Source organism: Pseudophryne corroboree, chromosome 1 (genome assembly GCF_028390025.1).
Source record: "Pseudophryne corroboree isolate aPseCor3 chromosome 1, aPseCor3.hap2, whole genome shotgun sequence".
Classification (NCBI taxonomy): domain Eukaryota; kingdom Metazoa; phylum Chordata; class Amphibia; order Anura; family Myobatrachidae; genus Pseudophryne; species Pseudophryne corroboree.
In genome coordinates this window covers 940,218,609-940,235,178 of record NC_086444.1, presented here as the reverse complement: position 1 = coordinate 940,235,178, position 16,570 = coordinate 940,218,609, and the positions used below count along the sequence as shown (strand labels likewise).

General features: G+C 43.4%; 1 protein-coding gene across 5 annotated transcripts in view; it reads left to right on the top strand.

Annotated features, from left to right (window-relative positions):
* MGAT4D (MGAT4 family member D) overlaps positions 1-16,570 on the top strand; it is a 480,101-nt gene that overhangs the window by 292,086 nt on the left and 171,445 nt on the right. For all 5 annotated transcript variants that reach the window (XR_010177447.1, XR_010177448.1, XR_010177446.1 and 2 more), the window contains one exon: positions 4,059-4,166. Coding sequence is in view for 2 of the 5 variants with exons in the window: in XM_063920377.1 (XP_063776447.1) it covers positions 4,059-4,166 (108 nt within the window). In the remaining 3 variants the exon portion in view is untranslated. The remainder of the gene's footprint in view (positions 1-4,058; positions 4,167-16,570) is intronic.

The window sequence follows — 16,570 nt, the reverse complement described above, 5'->3', positions numbered from 1 at the left end:
CAAGCTCCCAAATCCTAATCCTTCTTTTTCTACTACCCCTACTCCATTTGCAAAACTGATAAATGATCCTGGGCTGGTTGATATCTGGAGGTTAAGACACCCCTTGCGAGTGCAATACTCGTGTCACTCAGCGAGTTTTCATACATTTTCAAGAATAGATCTGGCTTTGGTCTCCCCTGATATTGCCCCTAATATTGTTGATGTCCAATACCTACAGAGGGGTATCTCTGATTACTCCCCTGTCTTGGTGGTTATAGATAGTTTCTTTACACTGAGTCAAAATGTGTTTAAATTGGTTAACCTTGCTGAATGATAGTGCTACATTGGTTGCTGACTGGACTGACTTCAACTTTAAATAATGCTTCCTGTCTAGATCCACTCCTTGAACATGAAACTTTAAGGCCTCGTTACGAGGTTCTTTTATAAAACGGGTGGCTAACATCAAAAAATCTAGCAGAGAGGTAGAATTACGATGGGAACATACCTGTTGTCAACATGAAAATACTTATCTTTTAACTAGGACTCTTACTGATCGTACATGGTGACTCTTGGCTAGGAAGGCTTGGTCTCATTACTTGCTTGACAAGACCAAGCATAAAATGCTTTTTTCTCAACATGCCCTTTATTCGCAGTCTTACACGGGTGGTAGCTATTTAGCTTATCTCTCTAGAGAGAGAGAGAGGACAGAAGGAGATCCATACAACAGATTTGTGATCCACAAGGTACATCTTATTTCACTTCTCCTGAAATTGCTCAAGTTTTTCAGTACTTCTACTCCTCACTATGAATCCAGGCAGACGTACACCTCATTGCAACTGCAGCAGTATTTATCTCATATTACCTTACCCCGCTTATCTCAACAATCTATTGACTTTTTAGAAATCAATATTACCTCTGAGGAGGTTGAGCCAGCTATTACCTCCTTCCCTAACAAAAAAGCTCCATGGTGTGACTGCATACCTGTTGAAGTGTATAAACAATACAGGTATTGAGATTATGTCCCTTATTTTTAAAAATGGTTTACTGCTCTGTTTGACAGTGGTAATTTGTCCCTTCTATGTGTTAAGCAATCATTGTAGTGATACTTAAGCCGGGTAAAGATCCTACGCCTCATGATTCTTACCGGCCGATGTAAAAATCTTAGATAAAATCCTTGCCACTCGTCTTAATACGGTCATTACTTCCATTATCCATGATGATCGAACAGGGTTTATGCCAGGCAAATCTCTACACTTCAGAACCTGAGGAGGCTGTTCTGTCACCTGCAGAGGGGGGACCATTTAGAGTGGGAGGCAGTAGTGGTTAAGCTAAGGCTTTCAACTATGTGGAATGGGACTATAACTTTGAGCCTAATTCAGAGTTGATTGCAACAGCAAATTTGTTAGCGGTTGGGCAAAACTGTGTACATCGCAGGGGGGGCAGACATAACATGTGCAGAGAGAGTTAGATTTGGGTGGGGTGTGTTCAAACTGAAATCTAAATTGCAGTGTAAAAATAAAGCAGCCAGTATTTACCATGCACAGAAACAAAATAACCCACCCAAATCTAACTCTCTCTGCACATGTTATGTCTGCCCCCCCTGCGATGTACACAGTTTTGCCCATCCGCTAACAAATTTGCTACTGCGATCAACTCTGAATTACCTCCTTTATTCGCTGGGTCCTTTATTCGCGTTATATGCTGATGATATGCTCTTGTTTCTCAATGATGTGGATGCCTCGCTGACGTCCCTTTTACATATTGTTAATGTATATGGATACTATTCTGGTTTCTTGATCAATTGGAACAAATCTAGCATCCTCCCTATATCTGTTGTCGTCCCTGACACCTTATCTGCCATGTGCCCACTTCAATGAACCCTTTGGTTTCGGTACCTCAGTGTCTGGATGACTGCGAATGTTAACAATTTTGTGCAGCAAAACATACACCGAGTCACGGAGGAGCTGAATCGACGGGTCCTATTTACTCCAACACGCCACTATATATATTCCAAAGAAGGTCTTCACTAATATTGATAGTATACTTTCTTCATTTGTTTGGGGAAATAGGACTCCTAGGGTGGCTTTAAGAACTTTGGTTAAAGCTAAAACTTACGGTGGGTTGGGACTTCCCAATTTCCGTGCTTGTACATTTATCTAATTTGATTTTCAAACAAGGTGGCCCTACATTTGAGGGATTCTTTGCAGAGTGTGTGGTGTCCCACTTCTCTCCCATACAGTTCCTCCTCTCTGCATTTTCCGCTATCACTCTACCCCCACTTTGCTTTGTCAATCACTACTTGTTTGGCGTCACACTCGTTCTTACTTCATCTGGAGTGATACAGATGCTGAAACACCTCTTTGGTTCAACACTGCGTATGGGGAATTATTCCATCTGTCTAGAGATAATATCTGGATTGGGATTGGCCTCACTTCAATCTCTCAGATATTTGCAGATGGTGTTTTAAAATCCTTTCAGCAATTATGTGAGGAACATGGTGCGTCTCATACGGCCTTTTATAGATACCTCCAGCTTCGGCATGCAGTACAGGCACAATTTGGTAACTCACCTCCATCTATTTCTAGTTCGCCAGTCAAGGTGGTACTAGAGAATTTAGGCACAAAATACCAAATATCCGTTTTGTATGCTAATCTTAATGCCCACATTAATCCCCGTGTTTTTTCCACACTTAAAGCTAAATGAGAACAGGCTATTGGACAGATAGATGAGGACCAATGGTTGCAGGTGTTGGGCTCTATTAAATACACTACCCCATGTATCGGGTTCCAACAGATTTTTATTTTTATGCCTTGCATAGAACCTACTGAACCCCTGGTATCTTTACATAAAGCGGGACTGAGACCTGATAATACCTGTCCAAGATGTGGTTCCCCTGATGCTGATTTTTGGCCTTTATTGTGGTCCTGCCCCCCAGTGTGTGCTTTTTGGGATGCAGTCTGGGCACATATTACTTACAGAGCCAATCTTGCCAATTCTCTCTCCTAAACTATGTATGTTTGCTATGGACCTGGAATATATAAAAATGTCCTGTGTTTAACTAATCTAGCGAAAGTAATTTTTGCCAGAAACTGGATTGCTGCATCCTCTCCTAATTTATATACAGTAACTGGCGTGCTTTGGTTAATGTAGTCTCCGGTCATGAAAGGTTTACATATAGATCTAGAGGTACCCTTTCCCACTATTTTAACAAATGGGCTAGATGGGAACACCTCACGCCTAGCCATAGATAAGATACTCCTGTTTAATTCTGTAACTACCTGTGGACTGGGATTGTTCTGTTTGACAGAGGGCATCTAATGTGATTCTCTTTCCCCTTTTTCTCTCCCCTGTCAGCTTCATCCTCGTAACATGAGTTATTACTAGATGTGTGCTGTTCAGTATGCTGCTTCATTTGTCTGTATGTTTTTGTATACTGTGATAGGGCATCACTGTCTTTATTTATTCATTTTGCTTTTACTATTGACTCCGTACCTGGTCAATAACCACACCTTGATTCTCTTGTGGCCCACAATGTAATCTTTATTCATTTGTTTGTAAACCGTGATACAAGCAATGTTTGTTATGTATTGGGAGGTTTTTCTTCTTTTTTTCGTTTGCTTTGTTAGTCTTTTCTGAAAAACTCAATAAAAAGTACTCAAGTTAAAAAAATAAAAAAAAAGCTGCAGAAAAAATATTAGGTGATGGCAATTATTAGGTAATCACATTTATTCTTCCTTTTCACCTATTGCTATTTTAATATTTTCACCTGCAATTTTAATATAATTGAATAAAGATGTGTTCTACAGAGTGTGCACCTGTGATACCTAATTTCCTTTTCTTTTTGCTTGAATTACTATATAGGTTCGGTGTAGAGCTACCAGTTTACTATTTAATGTTTGCATCATTTTTCTCATGATCTGGGTCTGTTATAATTAGTTGAACTCTCTCCTCTTGTACAACTCATTTCTTTTTCTATTACTGTGTTACTCTGTCTGCTACTGCTTATAATTTCAGCTCAAACAGCAAGCCTTGATCGGCTGTGCCAACTACACAAGGTTTATACTTGTTACTCTTTATAGAAACACTGTGACCGGCAAAAGTCCAACTTGCGCATTCGATATCGTCCCTCCCTCTTCCAGCACATTGGGACACACTCCTCACTGGTTGGAAAGATACAGAATTTAAAGGTGAGTTCTACTGTTTAAGTACATTAATGTTTTGCATAAAACTCACAGAAAACTTTCTTCCATCAACAGTGTAAACATATTAGAATAAGCAGTATATTGGAGCAATGATACTAATCAACGCCTAGTGTAGCTATGTCAGTATAGGTCAGTGGTCCAATGACTGTTTCATTGGTATCATCCAGCTTCCTCAAGGGCATAAACTGTAATACTAGAAAGCTCTCTAAAAAGGCAAAGAAAAGCGCTAAATCGGCAAAAGCTATTGAACCCACCTGCCATCAAGTGGACGCCACCATCCACAATGACCCTCGAGTCCCAAAACTCATCTTGAGAGTAAAGCCAGTTCCCAGCAGATCGCGTGGCTCAACGTCACATCCAGCCAGACAGTGGTTGCTATTCATTATGTGGTTGCATCCTGAAAGGATCGCATTATGATTGACAGGCAGCGGGTGTTCGGGGGGAGTGGAGCAGGAAATGCAGGCATGTCATGGCTGTTTTCAATGAGGCCGGCTGTGTTTCTTCAAATCGGAAACATGGCAACGGTGCACCTGCCTACATAGCAAGACTGCGTAGGCAGGTATCAACCTTTATTTTATGTTTTTGCTATGTGATTGCAATTGAATTTCGATTGGATCATTGGCTGGCACCACACATGCTGGGTGGCCTTGCCCTGTATGTGATTTTAGTGGTCACAGTTTTTGCTATTTTAGCAAAAACTGGGACCAACTCTGAATAACCCCCCGTGTCCATAGAGCAAGCACTCAAACAGTGCAGTTACCTGGCCCCGTCTGAACCAAGAACTTACATGGTGAAACCATAGCAACCATATAAACCAAAAAATATACCAAGCCAAATTACGGTGGCTGACAATGGCACCATGGCAACCGGTCACAAAAAAATATCTGAGATTTAAGTCTGACAGACACTTGACAATCCCACAACAGATATGTACACTGAAAAATGAAAAAAGTATTATAAGATTACATACAGGAAAAAATACAAGAAAAATACATTTATTTTTTTATCTCCCTATTGATTGTAAGCTTGCAAGCAGGGACTTTCTAACTCTGTCTGTTTTTTACCCAGTTTTGTTCTATTACTGTTGTAAATTGTAAAGCGCAACAGAGTATGTGCTATATAAGCAACCGAAACCAAACGCCAAATTCTTTTTTAGACTAAAGAATATCACTAAGATTAAAGAAAATATCATATCAATAGCCAGCAATCAAGTAATAATGCAAAAAGCATATATAAAAAAATCCCAACAGAAATTACATTTAAAATATCAAACAGTCCTCCTAGCCAAATATATTTTTCAATCAAACATTGGTATCAAAAGGTGTCCTCATAGAAAAACATTAAAGTACAATTTATCATTGAGATCAAAGGGAAGCACTGTATTGAATTTAAAAATATTCTTTCTGTAGCATTTTTTGTTACAGTCACCCCATCTGTTTAAAGGTTTGATATGATCAATTGGCATAAAGCGTAAATCTTTCAAAGAGTGTCCATTTTCATAAAAATGTCTGGCTACAGGTGGTGTGCACTGGTCTATACAAGTTGCTGCTGTCTTAATAGAGAAGCGATTCATAGCAGTACGCTCCTTGAGCATACATCTTCTAGACCACACTTCTGCTCTCACGCGTCATACATTTTTGAAGACGATGGGCCAGACTAGTGATGGGATGTGTGAAGGCGTCACCAATAATGGCGACAGATGACGCAATCACTGCATTACTCGGAGAGAGCCATTTACTGCTAGTTTCACCCGGGATCAGCTCCGAAAAAGTCACCAAGTCCTTAAATGAATTTATAAGCAAAAAGAGGATTGTTTTAGCAGGATTACCCTATTATAGAGTGCATTTTAATGATTTTTCAGTGTGTCAGTATGGATTCCCTCATCTGTCCAGAGGAGATAGAGTAAGTACTTGGAAAAACCAGCTGGTCCAACTTGGTATCCTTATTCGTAGTTTACAGTTAAGTATCCCTTTTAGGGTTGAACGTCTTTGTATGTGTTAGCGCCGGGAGGTGCGTGTCCTGGCCGTTGCTTAGGAGCCGGGCCGCCGCGCCTCCCGCTGACACCCACTCGGCACCTAGCAACAGGCGGACACCTGGTACAAGGTCTCCTGGTCCCCGCCCGGCGCCTAGCAACAGGCTGCCTCCGGGCGCTGGGAGCATCTGGACTCCTAGCAACGGGGACGCCAGAGGCAGACGGCGTTCCCCGTTGGTGGGTTATTAGAGTATTCAGCTGTCTGTCTAGGAATGTGCAGCAGGGCAGCTGCATGGTATTGTTAATCAGGGTTTTCAGCAGTGATTGGTGCAGCACCATTTATATTCCCTTCCTGGCCTCTCCCAAATCGCTGATGATAGTTCCTGCTATTGTGAGAACCTGTCAGCCTGTGATTCTGAGACCCTGACTGACTGACTTCCTGATCTGATCCAGCTAGCCTTGAACTCAGGTTTTGGTGTGGAGTTTCCACACTGGTACTCTTTTGTTTTTATTGTATCCACCTTGTGCATTGTTGCATTTTTACATCATTTTTATTTACAGTCTTATTGTTCATAACACCTTGTGCATTGTTGAATGTGTATAGTGATTGTGTTTTGATTATATTCCAACCTGTGCATTGTTGCACTTATGTACATTCCTCATATATTCCTCAGTCTGTGCCTCAGCACAGTAGTAAGGTTGTGTCAGGTGACGTCTCACCATACTGCATTTACCCCTGCCCAACCTCCGATAGGCACCTTGTACTTACATAAAACCTGTGGGCATCTTAGTACGGGGTGGACCTAATAAACCCTGGAAAGGCGGCTGCTATAGGCAAAGTCTTTGGCTGCAGGAGACTAAAAGTCTGCTGGGCAGTGGGCAATTGCGTGATAAGGCACCACCTATAAACCTACAGAACTGATTGTAATCATATCAGTATGGCTTCCTTAATTTCACTTTGGACATAGTCATGTTGAATAAAGTTTTCTCCCTTGTTCCTCAAGGCATCCGGTAAGTTAGTTGCATCAGACATGATCCTTGCCACTCATACCAATCAAGAAAAATGCAAACCTTTCTTAGAGATGTGCACTTGAAATTTTTCGGGTTTTGGTTTTGGGTTCGGTTCCGCGGCCGTGTTTTGGGTTCGACCGCGTTTTGGCAAAACCTCACCGAATTTTTTTTGTCGGATTCGGGTGTGTTTTGGATTCGGGTGTTTTTTTCAAAAAACACTAAAAAAAACAGCTTAAATCATAGAATTTGGGGGTCATTTTGAACCCAAAGTATTATTAACCTCAAAAACCATAATTTCCACTCATTTTCAGTCTATTCTGAATACCTCACACCTCACAATATTATTTTTAGTCCTAAAATTTGCACCGAGGTCGCTGGATGACTAAGCTAAGCGACCCTAGTGGCCGACACAAACACCTGGCCCATCTATGAGTGGCACTGCAGTGTCACGCAGGATGGCCCTTCCAAAAAACACTCCCCAAACAGCACATGACGCAAAGAAAAAAAGAGGCGCAATGAGGTAGCTGTGTGAGTAAGCTAAGCGACCCTAGTGGCCGACACAAACACCTGGCCCATCTAGGAGTGGCACTGCAGTGTCACGCAGGATGGCCCTTCCAAAAAACACTCCCCAAACAGCACATGACGCAAAGAAAAAAAGAGGCGCAATGAGGTAGCTGTGTGAGTAAGCTAAGCGACCCTAGTGGCCGACACAAACACCTGGCCCATCGAGGAGTGGCACTGCAGGGTCACGCAGGATGGCCCTTCCAAAAAACACTCCCCAAACAGCACATGACGCAAAGAAAAAAAGAGGCGCAATGAGGTAGCTGTGTGAGTAAGCTAAGCGACCCTAGTGGCCGACACAAACACCTGGCCCATCTAGGAGTGGCACTGCAGTGTCACGCAGGATGGCCCTTCCAAAAAACACTCCCCAAACAGCACATGACGCAAAGAAAAAAAGAGGCGCAATGAGGTAGCTGTGTGAGTAAGCTAAGCGACCCTAGTGGCCGACACAAACACCTGGCCCATCTAGGAGTGGCACTGCAGTGTCACGCAGGATGGCCCTTCCAAAAAACACTCCCCAAACAGCACATGACGCAAAGAAAAAAAGAGGCGCAATGAGGTAGCTGTGTGAGTAAGATAAGCGACCCTAGTGGCCGACACAAACACCTGGCCCATCTAGGAGTGGCACTGCAGTGTCACGCAGGATGGCCCTTCCAAAAAACACTCCCCAAACAGCACATGACGCAAAGAAAAAAAGAGGCGCAATGAGGTAGCTGTGTGAGTAAGATAAGCGACCCTAGTGGCCGACACAAACACCTGGCCCATCTAGGAGTGGCACTGCAGTGTCACGCAGGATGGCCCTTCCAAAAAACACTCCCCAAACAGCACATGACGCAAAGAAAAATTAAAGAAAAAAGAGGTGCAAGATGGAATTGTCCTTGGGCCCTCCCACCCACCCTTATGTTGTATAAACAGGACATGCACACTTTAACCAACCCATCATTTCAGTGACAGGGTCTGCCACACGACTGTGACTGAAATGACGGGTTGGTTTGGACCCCCACCAAAAAAGAAGCAATTAATCTCTCCTTGCACAAACTGGCTCTACAGAGGCAAGATGTCCACCTCATCATCATCCTCCGATATATCACCGTGTACATCCCCCTCCTCACAGATTATCAATTCGTCCCCACTGGAATCCACCATCTCAGCTCCCTGTGTACTTTGTGGAGGCAATTGCTGCTGGTCAATGTCTCCACGGAGGAATTGATTATAATTAATTTTAATGAACATCATCTTCTCCACATTTTCTGGAAGTAACCTCGTACGCCGATTGCTGACAAGGTGAGCGGCGGCACTAAACACACTTTCGGAGTACACACTTGTGGGAGGGCAAGTTAGGTAGAATAAAGCCAGTTTGTGCAAGGGCCTCCAAATTGCCTCTTTTTCCTGCCAGTATAAGTACGGACTGTCTGACGTGCCTACTTGGATGCGGTCACTCATATAATCCTCCACCATTCTTTCAATGGGGAGAGAATCATATGCAGGGACAGTAGACGACATGTCCGTAATCGTTGTCAGGTCCTTCAGTCCGGACCAGATGTCAGCATCAGCAGTCGCTCCAGTTGGAATTCTGAGCCTTTTCCTCGCACCCCCAGTTGCGGGAGAATGTGAAGGAGGAGATGTTGACAGGTCGCGTTCCGCTTGACTTGACAATTTTCTCACCAGCAGGTCTTTGAACCCCAGCAGACTTGTGTCTGCCGGAAAGAGAGATCCAAGGTAGGTTTTAAATCTAGGATCGAGCACGGTGGCCAAAATGTAGTGATCTGATTTCAACAGATTGACCACCCGTGAATCCTTGTTAAGCGAATTAAGGGCTCCATCCACAAGTCCCACATGCCTAGCGGAATCGCTCCGTGTTAGCTCCTCCTTCAATGTCTCCAGCTTCTTCTGCAAAAGCCTGATGAGGGGAATGACCTGACTCAGGCTGGCAGTGTCTGAACTGACTTCATGTGTGGCAAGTTCAAAGGGCAGCAGAACCTTGCACAACGTTGAAATCATTCTCCACTGCGCTTGAGACAGGTGCATTCCACCTCCTATATCGTGCTGAATTGTATAGGCTTGAATGGCCTTTTGCTGCTCCTCCAACCTCTGAAGCATATATAGGGTTGAATTCCACCTCGTTACCACTTCTTGCTTCAGATGATGGCAGGGCAGGTTCAGGCGTTTTTGGTGTTGCTCCAGTCTTCTGTACGTGGTGCCTGTACGCCGAAAGTGTCCCGCAATTCTTCTGGCCACCGACAGCATCTCTTGCACGCCCCTGTCGTTTTTTAAAAAATTCTGCACCACCAAATTCAAGGTATGTGCAAAACATGGGACGTGCTGGAATTTGCCCATATTTAATGCACACACAATATTGCTGGCGTTGTCCGATGCCACAAATCCACAGGAGAGTCCAATTGGGGTAAGCCATTCCGCGATGATCTTCCTCAGTTGCCGTAAGAGGTTTTCAGCTGTGTGCGTATTCTGGAAACTGGTGATACAAAGCGTAACCTGCCTAGGAAAGAGTTGGCGTTTGCGAGATGCTGCTACTGGTGCCGCCGCTGCTGTTCTTGCGGCGGGAGTCCATACATCTACCCAGTGGGCTGTCACAGTCATATAGTCCTGACCCTGCCCTGCTCCACTTGTCCACATGTCCGTGGTTAAGTGGACATTGGGTACAACTGCATTTTTTAGGACACTGGTGAGTCTTTTTCTGACGTCCGTGTGCATTCTCGGTATCGCCTGCCTAGAGAAGTGGAACCTAGATGGTATTTGGTAACGGGGGCACACTACCTCAAGAAATTGTCTAGTTCCCTGTGAACTAACGGCGGATACCGGACGCACGTCTAACACCAACATAGTTGTCAAGGCCTCAGTTATCCGCTTTGCAACAGGATGACTGCTGTGATATTTCATCTTCCTCGCAAAGGACTGTTGGACAGTCAATTGCTTGGTGGAAGTAGTAAAAGTGGTCTTACGACTTCCCCTCTGGGATGACCATCGACTCCCAGCAGCAACAACAGCAGCGCCAGCAGCAGTAGGCGTTACACGCAAGGATGCATCGGAGGAATCCCAGGCAGGAGAGGACTCGTCAGAATTGCCAGTGACATGGCCTGCAGGACTATTGGCATTCCTGGGGAAGGAGGAAATTGACACTGAGGGAGTTGGTGGGGTGGTTTGCGTGAGCTTGGTTACAAGAGGAAGGGATTTACTGGTCAGTGGACTGCTTCCGCTGTCGCCCAAAGTTTTTGAACTTGTCACTGACTTATTATGAATGCGCTGCAGGTGACGTATAAGGGAGGATGTTCCGAGGTGGTTAACGTCCTTACCCCTACTTATTACAGCTTGACAAAGGCAACACACGGCTTGACAAATGTTGTCCGCATTTCTGTTGAAATACTTCCACACCGAAGAGCTGATTTTTTTGGTATTTTCACCAGGCATGTCAACGGCCATATTCCTCCCACGGACAACAGGTGTCTCCCCGGGTGCCTGACTTAAACAAACCACCTCACCATCAGAATCCTCCTTGTCAATTTCCTCCCCAGCGCCAGCAACACCCATATCCTCCTCATCCTGGTGTACTTCAACACTGACATCTTCAATCTGACTATCAGGAACTGGACTGCGGGTGCTCCTTCCAGCACTTGCAGGGGGCGTGCAAATGGTGGAAGGCGCATGCTCTTCACGTCCAGTGTTGGGAAGGTCAGGCATCGCAACCGACACAATTGGACTCTCCTTGTGGATTTGTGATTTCGAAGAACGCACAGTTCTTTGCGGTGCTTTTGCCAGCTTGAGTCTTTTCATTTTTCTAGCGAGAGGCTGAGTGCTTCCATCCTCATGTGAAGCTGAACCACTAGCCATGAACATAGGCCAGGGCCTCAGCCGTTCCTTGCCACTCCGTGTGGTAAATGGCATATTGGCAAGTTTACGCTTCTCCGACGACAATTTTATTTTAGATTTTTGAGTCCTTTTTTTACTGATATTTGGTGTTTTGGATTTTACATGTTCTGTACTATGACATTGGGCATCGGCCTTGGCAGACGACGTTGCTGGCATTTCATCGTCTCGGCCATGACTAGTGGCAGCAGCTTCAGCACGAGGTGGAAGTCGATCTTGATCTTTCCCTAATTTTGGAACCTCAACATTTTTGTTCTCCATATTTTAATAGGCACAACTAAAAGGCACCTCAGGTAAACAATGTAGATGGATGGATACTAGTATACTTATGGATGGACGAGCGACTGCCGACACAGAGGTAGCTACAGCCGTGGACTACCGTACTGTGTCTGCTGCTAATATAGACTGGATGATAATGAGATAAAATTAAAAATATATATATATATATCACACTAGTACTGCAGCCGGACAGGTATATATTATGTAATGACGGACCTGCTGGACACTGTCTGCAGAATGCGTTTATAAAAACACCACACGACGAGTGTTTAACATTTTCAGGCAGACAATCACAATATACTGGTGGTCAGCAGACAATCACAATACTGGTGGTCACTGGTCAGTCACACTGGCAGTGGCACTCTGGCAGCAAAAGTGTGCACTGTACTTAAAATATGTACTCCTGCTATAACTGCTCCCCAATCTCCCCCACAATTAAGCTGTGTGAGCAGTGAGCACTCAGCAGTCAGATAATGATATACAGTATATGATGCAGCACACTGGGCTGAGCACAGATATGGTATGTGTGACTGTGTCACACTGTGTATCGTTTTTTTTCAGGCAGAGAACGGATTCATTAAACTGGTGGCACTGGTCACTGCCACTGGTCACACTATCAGCAGCAAGTAGTACTCCTCCTATATTATGCTCCCCAAAATTTGTGTCTCTCTCTCTCTAGTACTATTAGTCACTCTAAACGGAGAGGACGCCAGCCACGTCCTCTCCCTATCAATCTCAATGCACGTGTGAAAAATGGCGGCGACGCGCGGCTCCTTATATAGAATCCGAGTCTCGCGATAGAATCCGAGCCTCGCGAGAATCCGACAGCGGGATGATGACGTTCGGGCGCGCTCGGGTTAACCGAGCAAGGCGTGAGGATCCGAGCCTGCTCGTCCCGTGTAAAAAAAAAGCTGAAGTTCGGCGGGTTCGGATTCAGAGAAACCGAACCCGCTCATCTCTACTTTCTTTAGAGGATTTTGTGAAAGCTATCACCCAAAAGCAATGTATTTTTGTCAGCCTCTTCCTTACTGGTTTCAACTTTATTATTAACAGTACATACAGTGATGTCCAAACAATTAACCTTTGGAGGGCTGCTTGAGCATGTGAATTTGATGGTACTGGTTAATGAATTATGAAACAAGAGAGATGTCATCATGAACCATGCATATAGTCTGATGCACTTTGAGAAATTCTTGGTATTAATATGGTCTCATAATTGTGCATAAATAAGTTGTGTTATATATATAAGTGGAAGCTGATCACGCCAATCATTATGGGTTTGAAAAAATGACATTTAGGAGCTGATTGGCTGGTGCGTTATCACCTTCCACTTTTCACTTCTTTATCACTGCTTTATCACTTATCCAGGCTTAATACATCTGCGTCTTGGTTCTTATCAAAATAACTCGGGTCTTTATACCTGCCCATGTTGTCTGCATTCAGAATGTTAGCTACAAATCGGCTAAAGGGGGGTACACACGGAGAGATCCGTGCTTAAAATCTAAGCAATCTAGCTAGATTGCTTAGATTTTAAGCACGGATCTGCCGTGTGTATGCCCTCCAGCGATAGCGATGCGCGGCCCCGCGCATCGCTATCGCCGATGCTAGATTGAGCTGCATGCAGGCTCAATCTAGCGGGTCGCTCACTTCACCGTTGTGTGAAGTGAGCGGCCCCCCGTTGGCTTTCCCCCTCGCTCAGCACATCGCGCTGTGCTGAGCGGGGTGAGAGATGTGTGCTGAGCGGTCTGTGTTAAGATCGTTCAGCACACATCTCTCCCGTGAGTACCCCCCTTAACCGGCTAATATAGCCCTGATCTTGACATCCTCTGTTACGAGATAGTCAGTGTAATTAGCCTCATATGGGAGGGATCATAATGTTTTGGCTCTTGGCTAATATTAGCGACATGGAATCACAGGAGAGAAGATTGCAAAAGTTGTTTCTAAACTTTTTTTATGTTGTCGTCTTTGGTCAGTGACTTTCCTTATACAGTATGGTTAGTATATGAATTGGGGCAGATTTACTGCTGTGTATGATACTTTCTATAAAAAGTGTACCTAATGATCTTTCTACTGCTGATTTGCAGTAAGATCTGCTTCACATTCGCAAGTTTATTTTATTACAGCTTGCGGATACCACATCAGTAAAATCTTTATACAAAGACCGTAGCTGCACCATAGAAAAGGACATATTTTGCTATGCTTTGGTGATAAAAGAATTATCATACACATACAGTTGTACTGGGGCATAAAGGGCCCACTGGGGGAATGCTGTTGTAGGGGCCTATGCTTAAGGGTGTGGCCAAGCTTCATTGGGGGCGTGGCCAGCCATCACAGAGGTTTGGCTAACCAAAACAGAGTACATGTTCTGTGCCTCTTGGTAAATGTATAATAAACCAAATTCTTGTGAAGTATAATGTAACATACTGTATGTATAATGCATAATTCGAGTGCACTAGGATCGATAACTGGAACCTGATCCATAGAGGAGGAGGGGCCACATGTAGTGGGGCCCACCGGGGGGGTTCCACTGTTCCTCTGTGGGCCAGTCTGACCCTGCATACACAAATGACAGCGAGCACTTTCTATAGCAGGGCCCATCTTTTAACTTGGATTTCTGCAATTTTCGAAGAACTAATATCACAGACTAGGTCTGCTATTTTATTGTTCACCATGAACCTGACCTTTGTGATGGGTGTTAATGCCCCCATTTATATAGTTCATCTACACATATAGCATGGTCGATTAACATTAATGTTGCACTTGTAAATTCCCCTAACTAACCTATCAGTATTAATGATGGTTAATCACATTTTGTGGTATACCACAAAACACGTGCTAACTAATCATTGTAAATATTAAAATGCATACATCTCATAAATGGCTTGTGATTTGTCTATTTTTCATATGCCTGTAAGCAATTTGTCACATACATCAGAAATTAGTAGAATTAACCCTTTCCTGCCATGAGCCTAAATATGTAATGTTGAGACGAGCAGTAATACAGCAATAGCATAATCGCAAACTGTAAAAGATCCAAGTTTAGGATTTCTTTCTAACTTTGCCAGGGCTTCTACTTGGTCTAAGGTTCCACTGCGAGCACCTAAATTCTTGTAATCTGGCCATTTCTCCGAATACATCTTTATGTCATACAAGACAAGTGCTCTATACAAGAGCATACACACATTTCTTTTCTGATGTTTGAGGGGTTTTTAGGTCAATATATACCACACCCCCTGGTGGTTAAGGTAAAAGGGCTGAATTTGGTGATCTTGCAAGCTTTAGCCTTCGGTGCTTTTCAAAGAGTAAAAGCTGATGCAGTATTCATCCTAGAGAAACTTTTTTCTTTTTTCAAAATTGTATTTATTGGAGGAAAGAATGGACGATTGCAATACAAACAGTTGAAAGGAAGTATCCCGCAGCAGAACTAAAAATAATTTATATTAATATGAGGGATTGTATGTTAAATTTCTAATGTGCATGGAGTCACATGAATTCAAACATTGGTGCTACCCACTGATCCAATGAAAAGAGGGATTGTGGCAGGGATCAGTTTGTTAGGGTGCACTCTATCCTATTCACATATATAAAAGTCTATGGTATTTTTTTAATTTCATAAGTTTATTGTTAGGTAGATATTTTCAAACATAAAGTATCAATACCCACGTGGAATTTATCATTTATTCATAATTTCACATGCGGTATTATTATGACCTGAGTACTAGGTCATACAAAGTAAAATATTAAAAACAATATAGAAATAGAAAAACGTGAGAGAAAAAGTTTTCTAATTTTTACTGCTCAGTCCAGTGTAGTCAGTGTCTTATGCTGCATTAGTCCAGCCAGTCACAGTGTTGGTGTCCTCTGCTGCTATATGTCCCCAGTGCTGCTGGCTGCTGTATAAGTCCCTTGCAGTTTTGCTGTGTTGTCTTGCATCAGACCAGGGGTAGTGTCTCTCTTGTGCAGCATCAGTCCAGTGACCAGTCACAGTGGTGGTGTTCTCTGCTGCCATATATCCAGTGTTACTGGCCTATAATTACAGTGATATTGCTGTATAATTCCCGTGATACTGCTGTATAATTCCAGTGATAATGGCGTATAATTCGTGTGATACTGCCATATAATACCAGTGATATTGGCGTGTAATTCCAGTGTGTATATATATATATATATGTATGTATGTATATGTGTATATATATATATATATATATATATATATATATGTATGTATGTGTGTATATATATATATATATATATATATATATATATATTTACACGGGAATGACACTTGTGTCGCTTGGCTTAGTCATACAGCTACCTCATTGCACCTCTTTTTCATCTTTCATGATGTGCTGTTTGGGGCTTTTTTTTATGTCTGCTCTCCTTTCTGACACTGCAGTGCCACTCCTAGATGGGCCAGGTGTTTGTGCCGCACACTTGTGTCGCTTAGCTTAGTCATACAGCAACCTTGGTGCACCTCTTTTTCATCTTTGCATCATGTGCTGTTTGGGGCATGGTTTTTTAAAGTGCCATCCTGTCTGACACTGCCATATAAGTCCAGGGGTACTGCCGTATAAGTCTGACAATTGCAGAATTTTTGAAAAATTATAGGGGCATGCAGGAGATGCTGTCAGTGGACTGAAAAATTGCGAGCCACTTTCGACATTCAGCCACTGCATGCCACTAC